The 16,722-nt window shown below is 51.2% G+C and overlaps 1 protein-coding gene across 3 annotated transcripts in view; it reads right to left on the bottom strand.

The window, feature by feature from the left end:
• Positions 1-16,722, bottom strand: part of srgap2 (SLIT-ROBO Rho GTPase activating protein 2) — a 37,060-nt gene that overhangs the window by 17,904 nt on the left and 2,434 nt on the right. Inside the window, exon 1 of one of the 3 annotated variants that reach the window (XM_029149903.3) lies at positions 220-395. The exons of the other annotated variants lie outside the window; for them this stretch is intronic. Coding sequence (XP_029005736.1) covers positions 220-265 — 46 coding nt within the window. The 5' untranslated portion in view covers positions 266-395. Of the gene's footprint in view, positions 1-219; positions 396-16,722 lie in introns of those variants that run through there. 3 annotated transcript variants of the gene reach the window in all.

The raw sequence follows: 16,722 nt of genomic DNA, 5'->3' as shown, positions 1-16,722 counted from the left end.
CACCGGAGCGCACGGAGCGTCCAGAGCAACATGTGCACGCATTTACACACACACACACACACACACACACACACACACACACACACACACACACACACACACAGACACACACACACACACACACACACACACACACACACACACTGATAAGCTGGATCAGTGCTGACAGCTGACACATTAATGCCATGCTCTCACAGCTAACGGGCCCCGCGCTCCTACCTTTGCAGCGCTGGCTGTAGAGAAAGAGCACGGTTTTAGACTCCATCTCGACTTCGGCGGAGACTAGACGCGCGCACACACACACATAAACACGCACCCTCGCACGCAGGTACAGCGACGACAACGAGCGGCGCCGCTGGCTTTGTGTCGAACAGCTGAGAGTGCAGTTTGCTGTAAACGCAAAAGAGAAGTGGGATATTCAGATGCGTGTGCGGCGCCGCTCCTCCCCCATCTCGCACTTCTCCCTCGCCGCCTTGTAAACACGGGCCGGAACACGGTGCCAGCGTCCGCTCGCACCAACAACCCAACAAATAAATGCGTAAACACAGGCCGTGTCGGCGCTAATGACCCGCTGTGAGTATTGGCTTTGACACAGGCTATTGTCTTGTGGTCTGCTCGCATGTACTGTGAGGAGGCCTGTGTGCGTCTGCGTTTGTAATTTCCACATCACACGGCTCCGCCTTCTCAAGGCTGCGATAAACCTCATGATGGCAACCTGGTAATTAGACGACCGGAGACAACAACACGCAAACACCTCGGCGGAAAACAAACGCTGGCATGAAGCAGGAGGATGAAAGCCTGAGGGGGCTACGTGGGGGGAACGAGCAGCAGCCCCCGTGTGACCTCTGGTTGGAAGCAGGTTCACTGTGGGTTAAATTCATTTCACGGGGAGGTCGCGCCCCGGGCCCTGAAACCCCTCTTAGGCCAATAACCGTCACATTAGGATGAAAAGTGATTCGGAAAGCATGAGCCATTTACAAGATATATGGCCGCGTAACCCAATCACAGCCACCCGGGGCTCCCACGCCACACCCCAGTGATACAGGCTGCTCATCTGAAGCAGTCCTTGCATTCTACCCATGGAGAGACCAGGTAGTTCAAAAGCAAGGCCCCTGGAACAGTACAGAGGAGCATATGAACATGAGATTGATTTGGATCATGTCCTTTCCGACAGTCATAACTACACAATAAGATGTGAGGAGGAATGTGATGCCTCCACCCCCTCCAGACGGCCCAGTCACATTTTCCAGGCAGATCAGTGCAGGTTTTGTAATGTGGCTCTGGGATTCTACTTAACCGATGCTCTCCTTCCCTTTCCCTTTCCTCCTCCTCCTCCTCCTCCTCCTCTGCTGTAGTGCTGAGGTCTGTCTGGCTCTGTCTGCACAAGCCTTGTACCTACTGTACACTTGCCAGCACCACCACCATGACCGAGCACAAAACGAGGAGGCGCCGCAGCTCCTCCTCGTTGTGGTGCAGCCGACGGGGGCAAAGGTGATTGTGGGTTTATCTCCTATCAAACCGACGCTTCCAGGTGTCTCTGTAGAAAGTGCAGCTCACGGAAAAAGGCACAACAGCGAGGACCTGTCCCTCTCCATCATCCATCATCGATTGGTCGACTTGGTCTGACGAAAATAGAAGAGAGATGACGAATGGCAGCAGTGTGACCTCACTACAATGACATGACCACCGATGCCTGCTGGTAAATTTGCCCTGGGCTGTGGCTGAAGGCATTTTATCTGGACTGTCTCAAATCAGACCAGACTTCGACATGTTGCTGCATACAAATAGACTTCCCATTTTGGCAACAAGGCAGTTGTGGAACATGAAAGTCATGTTTTTCTTGCAGCATTACCTTTTGTGGCTAAAGTTGGCCTCAGCAGCCAGTGCGCCATCAGCCTTGAGCCGTTTGTCAGGACCTTCGTGGCTGGATGCTTTTCTGAGCTGGCCTAGATACAAGAGCCACACGTTTTGTGCTGCAGGCACTGGCTGTACCTGAATAACCCCGGGCGACTCCGAGCAGCTCTCAGCAGTGCTCCGCGGGCCCAAGCTGTCTTGACGGCAGCTTTCCAACATGCTCCTGGGAGCCCCTGCCCAGACCCGTTGTCTGTCAACCCCTCAGCGCAGGGTCACATTCATTTTCGCCTTTTCTCCACTAATAGCGGTAATTCTAAGCGAGTCACAGCTGAAATACTTGCATGGGTAGCTGCATCAATACTAAACATGGCAAAGTCTGTGTGTGACAATGTTGAGAGAATGTAGGACTTCAAAGGTGCCTTTAGAAAAGAAACATCCAAGCACAGAGTTTAACTTTCTGCCTGCATCCTGCTAAAATCAGCTGATTCAGCTAATGAATATGAGGTTGTGAAATCGGATAAAGCTGATGATTAAATGAATGTATTATCATATATTTCATTACAACAGCACACATTTAAATTTAAACCAACCAAGACTCAGGGGTATCATACGATGGAATGTAATTCTTCTGACTTCTTCTGACTGCAAGTGGTCAGAAAGGATCCACAAACGTTTATGATTTTATGATCAAGATTCTACATGTTTGAACTTGGATGGTCTGGATGATTTGGCTGATTTGCTTACACTCTGACCAAGATCCTGCTTGATATCATACAGATGTTGCCGGCTCTCCAGACAGGAATGTGTTATCATAATCAATAATAACAACTCAAAGAATTTCCCCACATCCAACCAGGAGATCTCGCTACCGGCAAGGTACCACATTCCCCATTCCTCTTGTACCGTCTGTGCTGTGTGTGTGCGTGTAAGTACACGTGCACACTGTGTTTATGCAGTAAGGCCTGGTCTTTGTTGCTTCAGGCACCGATACTGCAGTACAGAGCCGTGAAGGAGAGGAGGGGGGAGGAGAAGGGGGTGGTAACGGCTTTGAGTTGTACCACAGTGAGCTCATACTATTGTCCGCAGAAGAATCAAATAAAACAGAAAATGGAAGAAAGAAAAGAAAAGAAAGCAGTGTAAAGGGTGAGTATGTGGGGGGAGGGGGGAGGGGGGGCACTGCGTCACTGTGAATAATAAATCCATTCATCCCGATACACACAGGAAGAGAGGACGAGGAGACAGGAAGTCAGTGTGGCCAGTTTGCTGGCAGTGGGGAGCACAGGGGAGAGGAGGGTCATGCTAAAACAACTACAGGAACCTGAGTGTGTGTGTGAGAGAGGGAGCAAGTAGGGCAGGGCGGGGGGTGGGGGGTGGACAGAGGTGTACGTGTCCTTCTATCCAAATGACAGGGCCTAATGAAAAACATGCAACCAGTCTCACTCCCCATAACAGAAACTGGCCAGAAAAAAGAAAGAGGATGCACGACAGAAACTGGGCCAGGGGGGATGATGGGGGTGAGGGTGTGTGAGAGAGCGAGGGAGAGAGAGAGAGAGGGAGAGAGAGAGAGAGAGAGGGAGATGATCTCTTGTGCGGTTGAGTCAGTGGCATGAAGCCTCAGGATGCAGGTAGTATTTCCTACTACAACTCTTCAGCAGGGTGGAATCTATTAGTTCCAGACATGCCTGCCTAATAATGCTTCACTGTACTCCAGACCCCCCCCCCCCCCCACACACACACACACACACACACACACACACACACACACACACACACACACACACACACACACACACACACAGATAGAATTACAGTACAGTAACTGATGGAGAAAAAACTATGACAGGAATGGAAAGATTTCAGCCAATGTCTTTTCCGTGGATCTGGACCTTTCCTCTGAAAACAAACCCACACACTGAAGCCCGTATAGACATTTCCTTCTCAACCCTGAGGAAAAGCAGAGTTGTCCTAAAAAGGGGCAAGTTAACGAGTTTACTGACTTTGACACATGGAAAAATCCTGCTGAAGCCAAACCATGGTAGACCTGAGGACAGAGCAGATACAGGCAGAGAGCAGCCTGTGTTCCGGCTGCTCTGGCATGAAGAAGTACAAGACAGGTGATAGGAAATAGTTCTGTAATCTAAATTCTCTAGTTTCTAGTAAGAGCACGGATCTGTCTCACCTCCCCCCAAAAACGTAGCGTCACTTTTGTGGGAGTCCCTGGAACTCTTCCACGCGGGGGAGGGAGATGAGAAAGAAAAGGAGGTGACAGGGCGGGTGGGACGGCGTAATCATGGGGGGCGCATTCCTCCGCACCCCTCTGGTCAGATCAGGAAGTCATTAACCCTTCACTAGCAGGCAGGCAACAGGCTTCACCTCCGGCGGGAGAAGCACGGCAACAGGAAAAGGGGAAAACGGGGAGGAATGCGTCTGGACCCAGAGTCGGGGATCCCTGCACAGCGTGAGCTCAGGACAGGTCAGAGGTCACGAGGCTACTGGAGGAGCTCTATCTCCCGTGTCAAGTCACTGGTGGAACCCCCCCCCCCCCCTCACACACACACACACACACACAACAATAAACCTGTCAGTTTTAGGTCTACTATCGATAAAGGTTATAATCCTGCCCCCTCCAGAAGCCAGACCCACTTCACAGGGTGGCACACGGGGGCTGGAGACTGGGGGTGGGGTCTCTATGCATAATGAATTAGTCTGCTTATCAAAAGTTAACTAGCTCCTTGCCCGCTGTCTGCTCTACTAACCCAGTCTGCAGGAGAGCGAAGAGTGTGTGAGCGGGGGGAGGGGAGGCGCCGCACACAGCTGCAGACAGATTCAAAGGGAGGTTATGGCTGAAGATAACTGTGACTCTACTCATTGATTAACCTCTCGACCGTTTCCCTCAAAGTGGCTGCTGAGCCTTAATTTTGACAGGCAACTGTGATAAATCAGCGAGCGGTATTTCATGTGTAACTATCGTTCACCCGTGCTCTAAAAATGACTCAAGGAATTAATAATTCATCAAAAGTCGTCTATTTACTAATGAAGAGCTGGTTCATTTGTTGACGGGTGCATTTCATTAGGACACTTGGCCTAAAGTGAGTGAGTGTGTGTGTGTGTGTGTGTGTGTGTGTGTGTGTGTGTGTGTGTGTGTGTGTGTGTGTGTGTGTGTGTGTGTGTGTGTGTTCATCCTCAGGAGGACCATCCACCTGGTGTCACCTCAATTTCCTGCCTCTGCTGGACTCAGCCATCTGGGCCTCAGTCTGTTCCAATAGCCTTCATCTTTCCCTCTCTCTCGCTCTCATCTCTGTCCCTTCATGTCTCTCTCCCTCTCATCTTCCTCTCATCATATCGTTCTCACCTCCCTCTCTTCAGTTCATGTCTCCGTCTCGCGGTTTGGCACAGAGACATAAATCATCGCCGTGTACTGATCTGCACCATCTGTCTGAGGAGCTGCGTCCTGCTATGACACAAAACCGCATATTATACCGTCCTGGACCAACAGGAGAGACGATATAAAGCTGAGCTGTCCCTGTGTGTGCTTCCGTGTGTGTACGTCTGGATCCTCTTTCCAGTGTTTCCAAATGGCCAGTGCATAACACCCCCCGTAATCAGCTTAGCAGCCAGTCAGGGGATTTGACTAATCCACAGCACAAGCATGGGAAGGAGCCCGCTGAGTGTGTCTGTGTGACAGTGTGTGAAGAAAGTTAAATCAACCTCGACAGCCTCGGACAGCGCGCTCTTTAAGCAGCGAGCATTAGAATAATCATCTGAGATCTAAAGAGTGATGGACGCACGTGGGCAGACGGCCGCTGGGTGGGTGGGTCCCCTCTTCATTAGCCGGTGGGCTCTTGTCATAATTCCACTGACACTGTGTAAAGACTCCTTCCTCTAGATTAAACAGTCCCCTCTTCTCACTGCTTCTTCATCTTTCTTCCACTTCTGGCAGAATCCGTGATTCGTCAGCAGCAGTGATTAATGGGAGCCTCAAGGGCACGTAAGGCAGCGGCTCCTTTGAAGCCTGACACAATGTGCAACGGCCAAACATAACCGGCTCGGTCACACACACACACACACACACACACACACACACACACACACACACACACACACACACACACACACACACACACACACACACACACACCAGGTGTATGATACTGAGCATCTGCGCGCTGCTGGTACGTGCACTGCGTCTCCCAATGCTAATTCTTAGCGCTGCGTTTCAAAAGACACCAGTGGCTTGTAAAAACGTCCGCGAGACAGAGATGGGGGGGGGGGGGGGGGGGGGGGCGATAATGGGACCAGCTTTATCTGACAACACGGCCAAAGGAAAAGTGCAGCGGCACAGAAAGGGTGCAGCCGATAACATCAGGCGCTATCGCCGCATCCACCTTAAGGTCACATCTGTCACCGCTGCTGTCAGCTGCACCCTCCCTCCCAGACGGAGGAGGAGGAGGAGACGTCCGGGCCACGAGCACAAGGTAGGAGTGAGGCGGCGGAAGGAGTGTGGAGACACGCGACGTCCGCTGTCAGACAAGGGTGAATGTGGAGCAAAAGGGTAATGATTGGTTACGAATCAGTTAGGAAAGGAGGCATTTGTGCCATTTCATCAAACCACAATATAGAGTGACATATGTAGCTAGAAGGGCCTGCTCATATGTGCTGGAAAACAATAGAGCAGAGAAAGAAAACACAATGTGTGAGGTCTAATAATTAGGGAACAGCAAGTGGTTCAGAGACGTACAGTGTTTGGCTCTAGTCCTGTCATCACGGAGAGCAGAAAATGCTGAGTCAGGATCAACCTATGCAGCCACAGCGATGTCACACACACACACACACACACACACACACACACACACACACACACACACACACACACACACACCCTCCCCTCCTCTGTCTCCGGTCCTCCAGCCTGTTCTCATGCCAGCTACTGTCCATACGTGTGTGTGTGTGTGTGTGTGTGTGTGTGTGTGTGTGTGTGTCTGTGTGTGTGTTTCCTCTGTACAGAGAGGCAGCCATGTGGCGTAATGACTCCTGCAGGGCCACCGCTCACAGAGCCGGGCCTGCCAGCGCTAACAGGCGGGCCAGTGAAATATGGCCACCATTTCATTGAGTCAGTCACAGCGCGTACACACACAAAAAGCTGGTAATGGGAGGAAGGGCCAGGGCGCGTGTGACCGGAGCCCCGCCCCACCTGCGCCGTGGAGACCGTACTGCGGTATAGTACATGCTGTACTATGAGACCGGTGTTACTGTGCCTTTATCCATAGCCTGCTTCTCTACCAGCTGAACTCCTCCTCACTCGCTGAGTGCTGCAGAGACGTGGGGGTAGAGGAGAACGAGGAGGCTCCCAGGGAGCAGGACAACAAACCACCGCCAACTCCAGAGACGTTGCTGGGGAAAAACACTCGCTTTGCTCCTCTCGCTGTTTCTCCGGCGCGCTGTTCGATCTTCAGCTGGCTGCACATTAGCATTCCTCTAATAACAGCAAAGCAACGCTCTCCTGAGGAACGCCAACGTGGGGCGACCAAAGGAGGCCTCCCTCGCTTTCTCTCGCTTTTCTTTCATGTAGCGCTCAAGTATCAGTGAGGCGGGTTCCTCCTAGTCACGGGGAGGGAACGGGGGGAAGTGGCAGTTTTCTAAATAGAGCGCAGGAAATCAAGAAAGCTGTCACTCACACTATTCATCTTCATGTAGGTCAGTTAATAAAGTTGATTTCTTTACATATCGTTTACAAAGAATCAACAAAAAGGTTTGATTCACTGCTTTCCCATTTTTATGTGAAGATGAAATGAAACATGTAACGGCTTGTATCATCCAGTGACACGCGGAGTCTCGGAAACCAGCGTCCTACAGACGGAAAACAACCGTAGTGGTTCTACTGGTTTGGTCTGTGGGTAACGTAACACCAGAAGCTGCCGTTTCATTCTCGCACCCTTTCGCTTTCCAAAGCGCCGCGAACAGAACGGATGCAGACGCTCACGCTGTGGTCGCCAGGTTTGACGTGGCAGAGACGAGGCAAAGGGTGCTGGGGGTGAAAAACGGCCCGAGCGATGACTCGGGTCCTCGTCCGGCTTCACCACAATGAGCTCAAACCCGCTTAAGAGCTTAGATATATGATTCATCATATTGGGCCCCTAGACGTTCGCGTCAGGCTCAATATGACAGTGAAGCAAAATTAGCTACACACCTATTCTAAGCTGTCGCATAGCGTAGTATATACTTCAGGAAATAAAGCACGCAAAATCAACAGATTCACACACACACACCTTGAGACCCCCCCCCCCCCCCCCACCCCCTCCCTGCAGCGGTCGGGCTGAGCTCACTGCCCCAAAGAAGCTGTGTGTCGTCGTGCAGCTGCAGGCTGCATGAAGCTGCAGTGCAGAACACTCCAGCCTCAAGCACAAGTCCCCAGTAGCAGCCAGGTAAAAAGTACACTCAGCAGGGGGCACTGATCAGAGCGAAGCACCTCCTGGAATCTGTTGACCTGGAGTGGGCGTGGGAGGACGTGTTTGTGGAACGCAGCGGGATGAGGAAGGCTCACCTGAGGTCAGCCTGAGGGCAGCTGGATGCACAACGCAGGCACTGTGCTGCTGAAACAAAGAGGCACACACTATTGTTGCGCTGTCTCACACTACGCGCCACTCTCATGACTGCGGCTGCGGCTCGGTATCACCACCGAACGCGTCAAAACCGGCGGCTCAGCATCAGTTCTGTTCAGTGGCACCCACGCAGCTACTTGTACGCGTTCACCTACAGCATTAGAACCAACGGGCGTCCGTTAGAGCCCAGCTGCATTTTGACCTCTGGGCCGAAACAGAATTCACACTTTTTGACTGTTCCCCTGTTGTCCCTTAGAGCCCGTGGCTGTCTACTGCTCGAGTCTCGCTCCAGCCAATTCACACATCCGTTTATGCACAAGGGTCCACATGATGTCAATTTTATCAACCGTCCGATGCAGCGGGAACCGAAGAGCACAATGGAAGCGCAGCCCGTGTGAGTGGAAAACCCAGCAAATCTGTACTATCTGTACTCAGGAATGGGCCTAGATACAAAGACAATGCACCTCTCCAAGGAGCGGCCAGTGGAACACGGTGTTGACGACTTTACACAGCATGTGCGTCCTCCGTTTTGTGTGTGATGTTATTTGTGTGTCGGCGGGAGGATGTGTCAGAATCAGTGCAACACAATAGAGCGCTGCAGCGTAGGCGGCCACACCCTTTCCTCCCGGCTCCCCTCCGCGGCCCCCCCTCCGGCCTCTCAAAACAGCCCCAGCCACAGACGAAAGGGAGGAGGGTCGAGGCAGCGATGCATCAGGAATGAAATCCCCGACACCAAAAGAGAAATCAAAAAAAGGGAGGGAGAGGAGAGAAACAGTTATTAAATGCCAGAGGTTTTGACAGATTCTCAGCTCTGCGGAGAACAGAGAGGAGCAGAGCGGAGGGCTCCGAACACTTTATCAGGAGACAGATGGGAAAGAATAAACAGCAGCGCTGTGTAACGTTGTGTTCCTGAATTATTGATGCCGCCTCAGAAGTTAAAGGCGAGAAGAGGAGGCGCGCGTAAATGTGCCTATAGCACGCTGCCGGGCGGAAACAGCGGCAGTGGAACGCTCAGGCTGCTGGACAGATGTTCACGCAGCACATAGGTTCACGCCGCAAAGTAACTGCGACGCAGGTGAACACAGCTGCTCTGAGTCAGCAGCGTGAAGGGAGGCGGCCGTTCCCATTCTCTCTCTCTCTCTCTCTCTCTCCTGTCTTCATCCCTCGCTCTCTCATCTCATCACAGAGGAAGCCGGGTTGGACCTCGCCCCTGCTGTTCTGACCGTCCCGCTCCCAGACTTCAGCCACACTCTCCTCCTTCACTTTGAGGGAAATCAGACACAATCTCTCTGTTGCACCGACGACAACAAGATTATTCGTGCATATAAAGTGGCCTCGATGCTGTAGATGCCGTTGTGGGGCCAGCTGTGCATATGTACCATGTAGAATGTGACCTGTGACCTCGGACAGAGGCCGCCATTGTCAACACACGACCAGAGCGACACAATGGAGAGGGATACCGCCAGGGACCTGACTCATACATACTGTAAGCCTTCCTGGCCATGATCACTAACAAAGACACTGAACACAATGACCTGCGAGTGTCGACGTGTTGTGCACAAACACAATAGCTGCTTTATAACGAGACAGTCACGGTTCATTTAACTGCTAGTGTGGCCTCTGCTCAGATGCTGTGACATCCAGGAGAAAGGATGGGTTGGAGGTGTGTATTATATGGTCCCGCTGCACCTGCCGATAGCTAAAGTGACCTAATCAGAACACAGAAACACTCGGACAATGTTGAAATGTTACAACATACGTCACGTGGGACCACGGCGACTCCTACGACCGTGCTATAAGCCCACAGTGGGAATCCACCGCTCCGGACTGGGGAACCGTCCTCCGCATTCCACAGAGGGAATACCACCAGCACATGACAAGCGCTCCACTCACTCCCAGACACTCAGCCTGCTGCCTCCCACTGCAGCCGTAACACAGAGAGCGCCTGTGTGTGTGTGTGTGTGTGTGTGTGTGTGTGTGTGTGTGTGTGTGTGTGTGTGTGTGTGTGTGTGTGTGTGTGTGTGTGTGTGTGTGTGTGTGTGTGTGTGTGTGTGTGTGTGTGTGTGTGTGTGTGTGACCGCTCCAAGAGAAATTACAGAGAGAGAGATTAAGGGGCGAGATGCGTGGATAAGGAGAAGAGGAACAGAAGACTGATGGGGGCACCGCAACATGCTCGTGTCAAATGGCTAGAGCTGGAGATGTGATGAAGTGATTGATGGGAGCGCTCTTAGGGCTGAAGGGCACACCCCTCTTCAGCCTCTAATCTTTCTCCTTCATCCCTTCGATGCACTGCTAGCGCCGGAGCAACACTGGCTTATTTCCCCGAGCTCAGCACAGGTCCTTTTCCACTAGACGCAGAGTGGATCATCTATATGGAAACTCTCATCAGCGCCACAGTAACCACTGTCCTGCATGGGCCACTGCACAACAAGAATGAGTGTGTGTGTGTGTGTGTGTGTGTGTGTGTGTGTGTGTGTGTGTGTGTGTGTGTGTGTGTGTGTGTGTGTGTGTGTGTGTGTGTGTGTGTGTGTGTTTCAGCGCTGTTTGCAGTACGTGGACTGAGTCGGAATGTAAAGGGGGAGAGGAGGGGGGGGGGGGGCGTGGAAGGGGAGGATGAGGGAGATGTGAGGCAGTAATCTGAGACGGGGATCCCACGGAGCAGAAGAGCACATGGTCCAGGCTAACGCTAGTGGCCACGGCACATGTGCAGGAAAGTTGGACTTTCAGCCAAAGGCCCGGGCCGCTGGCCGGTCTGACAGCACAGACTGATGATACGACAAAGCACTGCACATGAACCTGATGAAGGAAATAGTTCTCATCACCTCTGAATATGACGCCGTGACGTCTTGTTCATGTCATTTATTACCTAGGAACATTCAAACGCTGATAAAATACCATGCACTGAGCCCCCCTCCTCCCAACAGTGAGGTTCACTTGGCTCAGAGTCTGCAGTTGCATCACTGTGGCTTGCGAGAATGCCTCTTGAAATTTTAAACACTGCAGTCTGCAGATACGCTGGCTGCGCGTGGCTCGCTGCCTGCGTCTCTGTGTCAGACAATGAAGCTGGCAGGAGAGAAGCTCATTACGCTGAATGCATTCATATTCTTCTCATTCCCATCGGAGGCGCTGGAATCTCTTTCTATTGAAACAGTTCTTCACGAGCGCGTACGAAATGCTAAAACCCGTTTTTTTTTCTAAACAAACTGCAAAGACACCATCACACTGAGCACATGGACATTTACCAAGTCCTTCATTCAACACCATATCAGCATCATGTACCAGAGCGATAAGACACTGAATAACAATAATAAAACTTTTGTCATACATTGTGTTGCCTGAGATTAGTTTAATGGTGGATTAGGGGGAATTGTACAGTGACATAATCCAAACATCCTTTGTATATGTACCAGGCAGGTTTAGAGACGGCCTCAGTACGTGCTTTAACATGCATTGAAGGGCAGCTCTCACTGCCTCCTTCACACACACCACTGCCTCCTGGCCACGAACAGGCACCTACAGCGAGATACATATCAGCCCACAGGTACGTTCCAGCTCCAGCACCACATGGGCTGCAGGTGAAACACATTGTCAAGGTGAGTTCCTCTATAGACACCAGTCCAGCACAACAATAATGGTTATTTGTTATTAATACAAAGCACAGTCTGTTAAGTGATGGTATTCATATGAACCACAGAGCAGCTTGGACCGAGTCTGGTCTGACCTAAAGGGAAGATGCTCATCTTCGGAGCAGCTATGGAACCATGTAAGTGTGTGTGATGACACTGGGAGAGAACATTCCCACAAAAACAATACTCGGAGTACAAAAAAAACAAGGACGCCACCGCCACTAAATGTATGAGCAGCGATAAACGCGACGAGATGCTGGGAGAATTCTCCATTTCAGTATCTTTGATGCTGGGAACAACCAAAATAGATGAGGGGGGAGACCGGAGGGGGAGAACACGGTGTCCTAACACACATTCATACAGATACAGAAGAAAGGAGGGGAGAAAACGAGTGGATGCGGAATCAGCGGAGAAGAGGTGATGAATGGCTTCATTAAAACAGCATTAGCAGAGGTGTGAACCCCAAATGGAGGCTGCTCAGTTCAAACACACACACACACACTTGTCACAATACGGAGATGCTCTCCTCGATAACAGCAGCCCATCCTCCCTGTTAGCTTTACACCGCTTGATGCGAACGCAACAGCTCAGAATTCTTTTAATCAAACATGAGACCTCGCATCCTGTTTCACACACACTCACACATTCACACACCATCATGCAGCCTGCAGGGGGTGAGCAAAGAGCAGGAACGCAACCCAAAGGGCAGAATAAAGGCGCCGGGGGGGACAGGGATGCGAAGCGGGAGCACGGGGGAGACCTCGGCGTGGAGGCTGCGTGTGACTCCGTGTGGTAGTAACCTGATTAACCAGACCCTACAGGGGAGGCAAATCTGCGTTATTCTTTCTCATTTTCCCTGCGCTCCTCGCAAACCCAGAAAAATGGGGGCAATTCAGTAACCGTAGCAACCAACTCTGCCTACGTGCAGAGAGAAGCTGCTGATGGAGGGGGAAGGAGAGAGGAAGAGAGACTAATACAAATGTATACTGTACACACACACACACACACGCACACACACACACACACACACACGCACGCACACACACGCACACACACACACACACACGCACGCACACACACACACACACACACACACACACACCGTCGAGCAGACGGATCACACAAGCTCGTAGTAGCAAGGTTTCTTCCCTCCAAATGACTCTTCTACTCGTATTTCCCAGATTCCTCCTCCTCCTCTTTCTTCTTTACCTCCCCCTTTTCCCTTCCTCGGTCAGACTCCTTTGCTTTTCTTCCTCATGCTCTCTGGCCACGTATGAGGACTGTTCAAACACAACCTGTTTCCTCTGGCATCCCATGGGAGCGTTCTCCAGCCTTTCTACTCCTGTATTTTCTCTCTATCCGTCCAATCTGCGCCTCTCCTCTTTATTTACAGCTGGTGTCTGTTCTACTATTGATTGTTTTACAGAGGATATGAGTGGGCTTTGTCTCTGCGCGGCCCAGCTTTATATAGATCCCTCTGTTTTTAAACACAAACACACACACACACACACACACACACACACACAGACACACACACACCCTCTCAGGTGGTTGTGAGTCAGACACACACAAACGCTCGCACGCACACTACGCGTGTCATAGATGCTCGTTGGAGTGATTAGGAGACGGTCATCGGCGCGTTGAACACGGAGCGTGTCACGTTCTGCCATGACTGACAGCTGCGCTGAGAGAGAGGGGAAGGAGAAAGAAAAACAGTCAGAAAAGGAGAGAGGGGTAGAAAGAAGGAGAGAGAAAAAACAGTCTGAGCTAAAGAACAGCAGCTCTTTTCACAATGGTCTGATTGTTCGTTGGATGTAGGCTGAAAGAACGAAAAAGATCGAAAAACAGGGAGAGTGAGAAGGGGGCCGACAGAGTGAGTGAGTGAGTGAGTGAGTGAGTGAGTGAGTGAGTGAGTGAGTGAGTGAGTGAGTGAGTGAGTGAGTGAGTGAGTGAGTGAGTCCCACCAGTTGCTCTGCTGTTGCCGAGTGTGTGTGCAAGTCAGATGAAGACAGACATCACACACACCCAGAACTGTGCACCACAACCACATTCAAACAGAAAATCAGCCTGCAACTAATGTACTAAATATGAAATTAGTTCATAGACTATATTATATAGCAAAGACTGCTTGAATTCATCTCACAATAATCAGGAATGTTACAGTTGCCATTATTCAAAAACCACAGCAGGTACCACAAAGCAGCAGTGTGTGTGTGTGTGTGTGTGTGTGTGTGTGTGTGTGTGTGTGTGTGTGTGTGTGTGTGTGTGTGTGTGTGTGTGTGTGTGTGTGTGTGTGTGTGTGTGTGTGTGTGTGTGTGTGTGTGTGTAGCAGGGGTCATGTGTGTTTTGAATGAGGACCTAGATAAGATCAGCCTCATCGTGTGGTACAATATATCGAGACGCAGCCTCTTAACCTGCACAAATCAGCAGCTTCACACCTTCAAAAGGTGGAGCACCTCTAGAGAAAGACTCCAACTGATCCCAACATGCCTCCGTGTACAAAAGCTAGCGAAGGGGTGGCAGCCAGACTGTCAGCATTAGCCAACCAACGCAGCCAGAACATCTGTTGCCCAATCAGGGCATGGGGAACATCTGGCACGGATGAACAACAGCCATCCAGCGGATGAACCCTGACCTCATGCACTCACTCAGTTTCATTAGCTCAATTTCTCCTCTGCAGAAACGTTACTCATGCTCCAGCCCACTGGGTTCCTCCGTCGCTGACTTTCCTGGGTGGTGTTGAACAGCTGTACTGGTTTATCTGCATATTAGCGGTACAAACCCGTAGCCATCATAGCAGACATTCCTCTTTTTATCTCTCATCTATCACCGGCTGGCAGCCAGAGACGGATGAGGCGACCGAATCCAAACTGCAATAACACACTCGCTGACTCGCAACCCCGCGTGAGCGTGTGCACTGAGGCGGGGCCCGCGCTTAATAAATTGTGTTTACGCTGAGGTGCAGCGGCCGCGTACAGAAGTGTCATATCGAATACGGGGGAATGAGGAAACGCGCAGGTAGAGGGGAACAGAAAATCAATGAGCGTTTGCAGCCGCGTGGCTTCTGGTGCTGACGCAGCACGCAGCACGCGGCCGCAGGACGTCCAACACAGGACACGCGGCTCTGAAGTGGGAGTTTGAGTCTGTCAAAATACTCCTTCTGTCTATTCTGACCACAGTGTGTGTGAAAGGCCGCTGATCAGACACAAAGCCATGCGCCCAAACAGGAAGCATCACACACTCACTGTACAATCTGTGTGTGTTCAAGCCTGAATCCTGAACCTCGCTGCCACACAAACGTCCTTCCTGGCTGATTATTTTTTAAGGGGCCGTCAGCAATTTTAATTCAGCGAACGACGCACACGCGCGGATCCGCGAGCCCCTCCTCTCACAAACTGCGTTAGAAAGGCGTTAGAAACATCACGCGCGGTGGTGAACGTGGCCCAGGCCGCAAACGGCAGCAGGAGGCTCACGGCGTCCATCTTCCCCCTGCGTTGGCGTTGGTGAAGACTCCTCCGCAGACAAACCTCACGCTGTGTCACCACCTTTCCCATTGTGTGCGAGTGAAAGCAGCCATTTATCCCAAATCATATGTTTCCCTGTCTCTCTCATAAACACAGCTTACACGCATAGACGGGTGGTTTACGTCCATCAGTGTCACTTCTGCAGAGATTCATGACTTTATTATACGGTGTGGGCATTCTGAGGCCTTCGCAGCCGTCTGAAGGCGCCGCCTGCTTCCTTTTGTGTGCACGTGTGCAAGAATCAATGCGTTCCTCGCGTCGGCACCGGACCGAACAGCCGCACAACAACACATAATACCATAATCAATGCACTGCATCGGCAACAGACGACTAGTTGCAAAGGCAACCGCTCATTAACATTCCCAGATGAGTAAAACGCTGACAGACGCTGAGGCACTGAGTAATGAAACATCTGTCAAATCTTTGTAAAGACTCGTCGCTCCCTAATATTCGACTAAAAATGCTTCTCAGGGCATGAATTACAACTTTACCTTTAAACAAAACAGCAAACTGCTTGCTTTGCGCTGGGAGATCTGCGCTGACGGGATGAATTATTACGGAGCCTGTAATAGCAACAAAGCGCGGAATAATTGGAAGTCTCTTTAAAGGCTCGGTAGCTCTCTGAATTCAATTCCAAATAAATGATCTGTGAACTCGAATTTGTCCGTGATAAGCTCATTCCTGAACTCCAGCTCACCGCTGCACATAACCATTCGCATGTGTGCCGCAGCGTTCCCATCTGCCCCGGAAAGAGAGAAAAGGCTCTCGGCCTCTTCTCCTTCCGCCCTCCCTCACCTTCCTATCAGTCTACAGCATTAGGGCATCAGCGAGCCGCCGCCGTGACACAACACAGCTCAGGAAAACAGGTGACGGTGTTTAGACGCTGGTTGACGGTGATAAAAGCGGCACTGCTTTTAGAAGGCGAGGTGACAGTGTCCAGTGACATCCTCATGTCTCCACACTCTCACTGTAAAAGGGCCAAATGGCGTCGGCCATCTTGCCTTCATTCACGAGCAGGTTGAACATGAACGTTGGGTCGGTGCCTCCATTTGTTGCGGTACCGAGGAGATCCTAAACCAATGCCATCATCAGGTGCATGACTTACTTTATGACGTGGAC

The sequence above is a fragment of the Betta splendens genome, chromosome 5 (genome assembly GCF_900634795.4).
Source record: "Betta splendens chromosome 5, fBetSpl5.4, whole genome shotgun sequence".
NCBI classification, from domain to species: Eukaryota; Metazoa; Chordata; class Actinopteri; order Anabantiformes; family Osphronemidae; genus Betta; species Betta splendens.
This window is presented reverse-complemented; position numbering and strand designations above follow the sequence as displayed.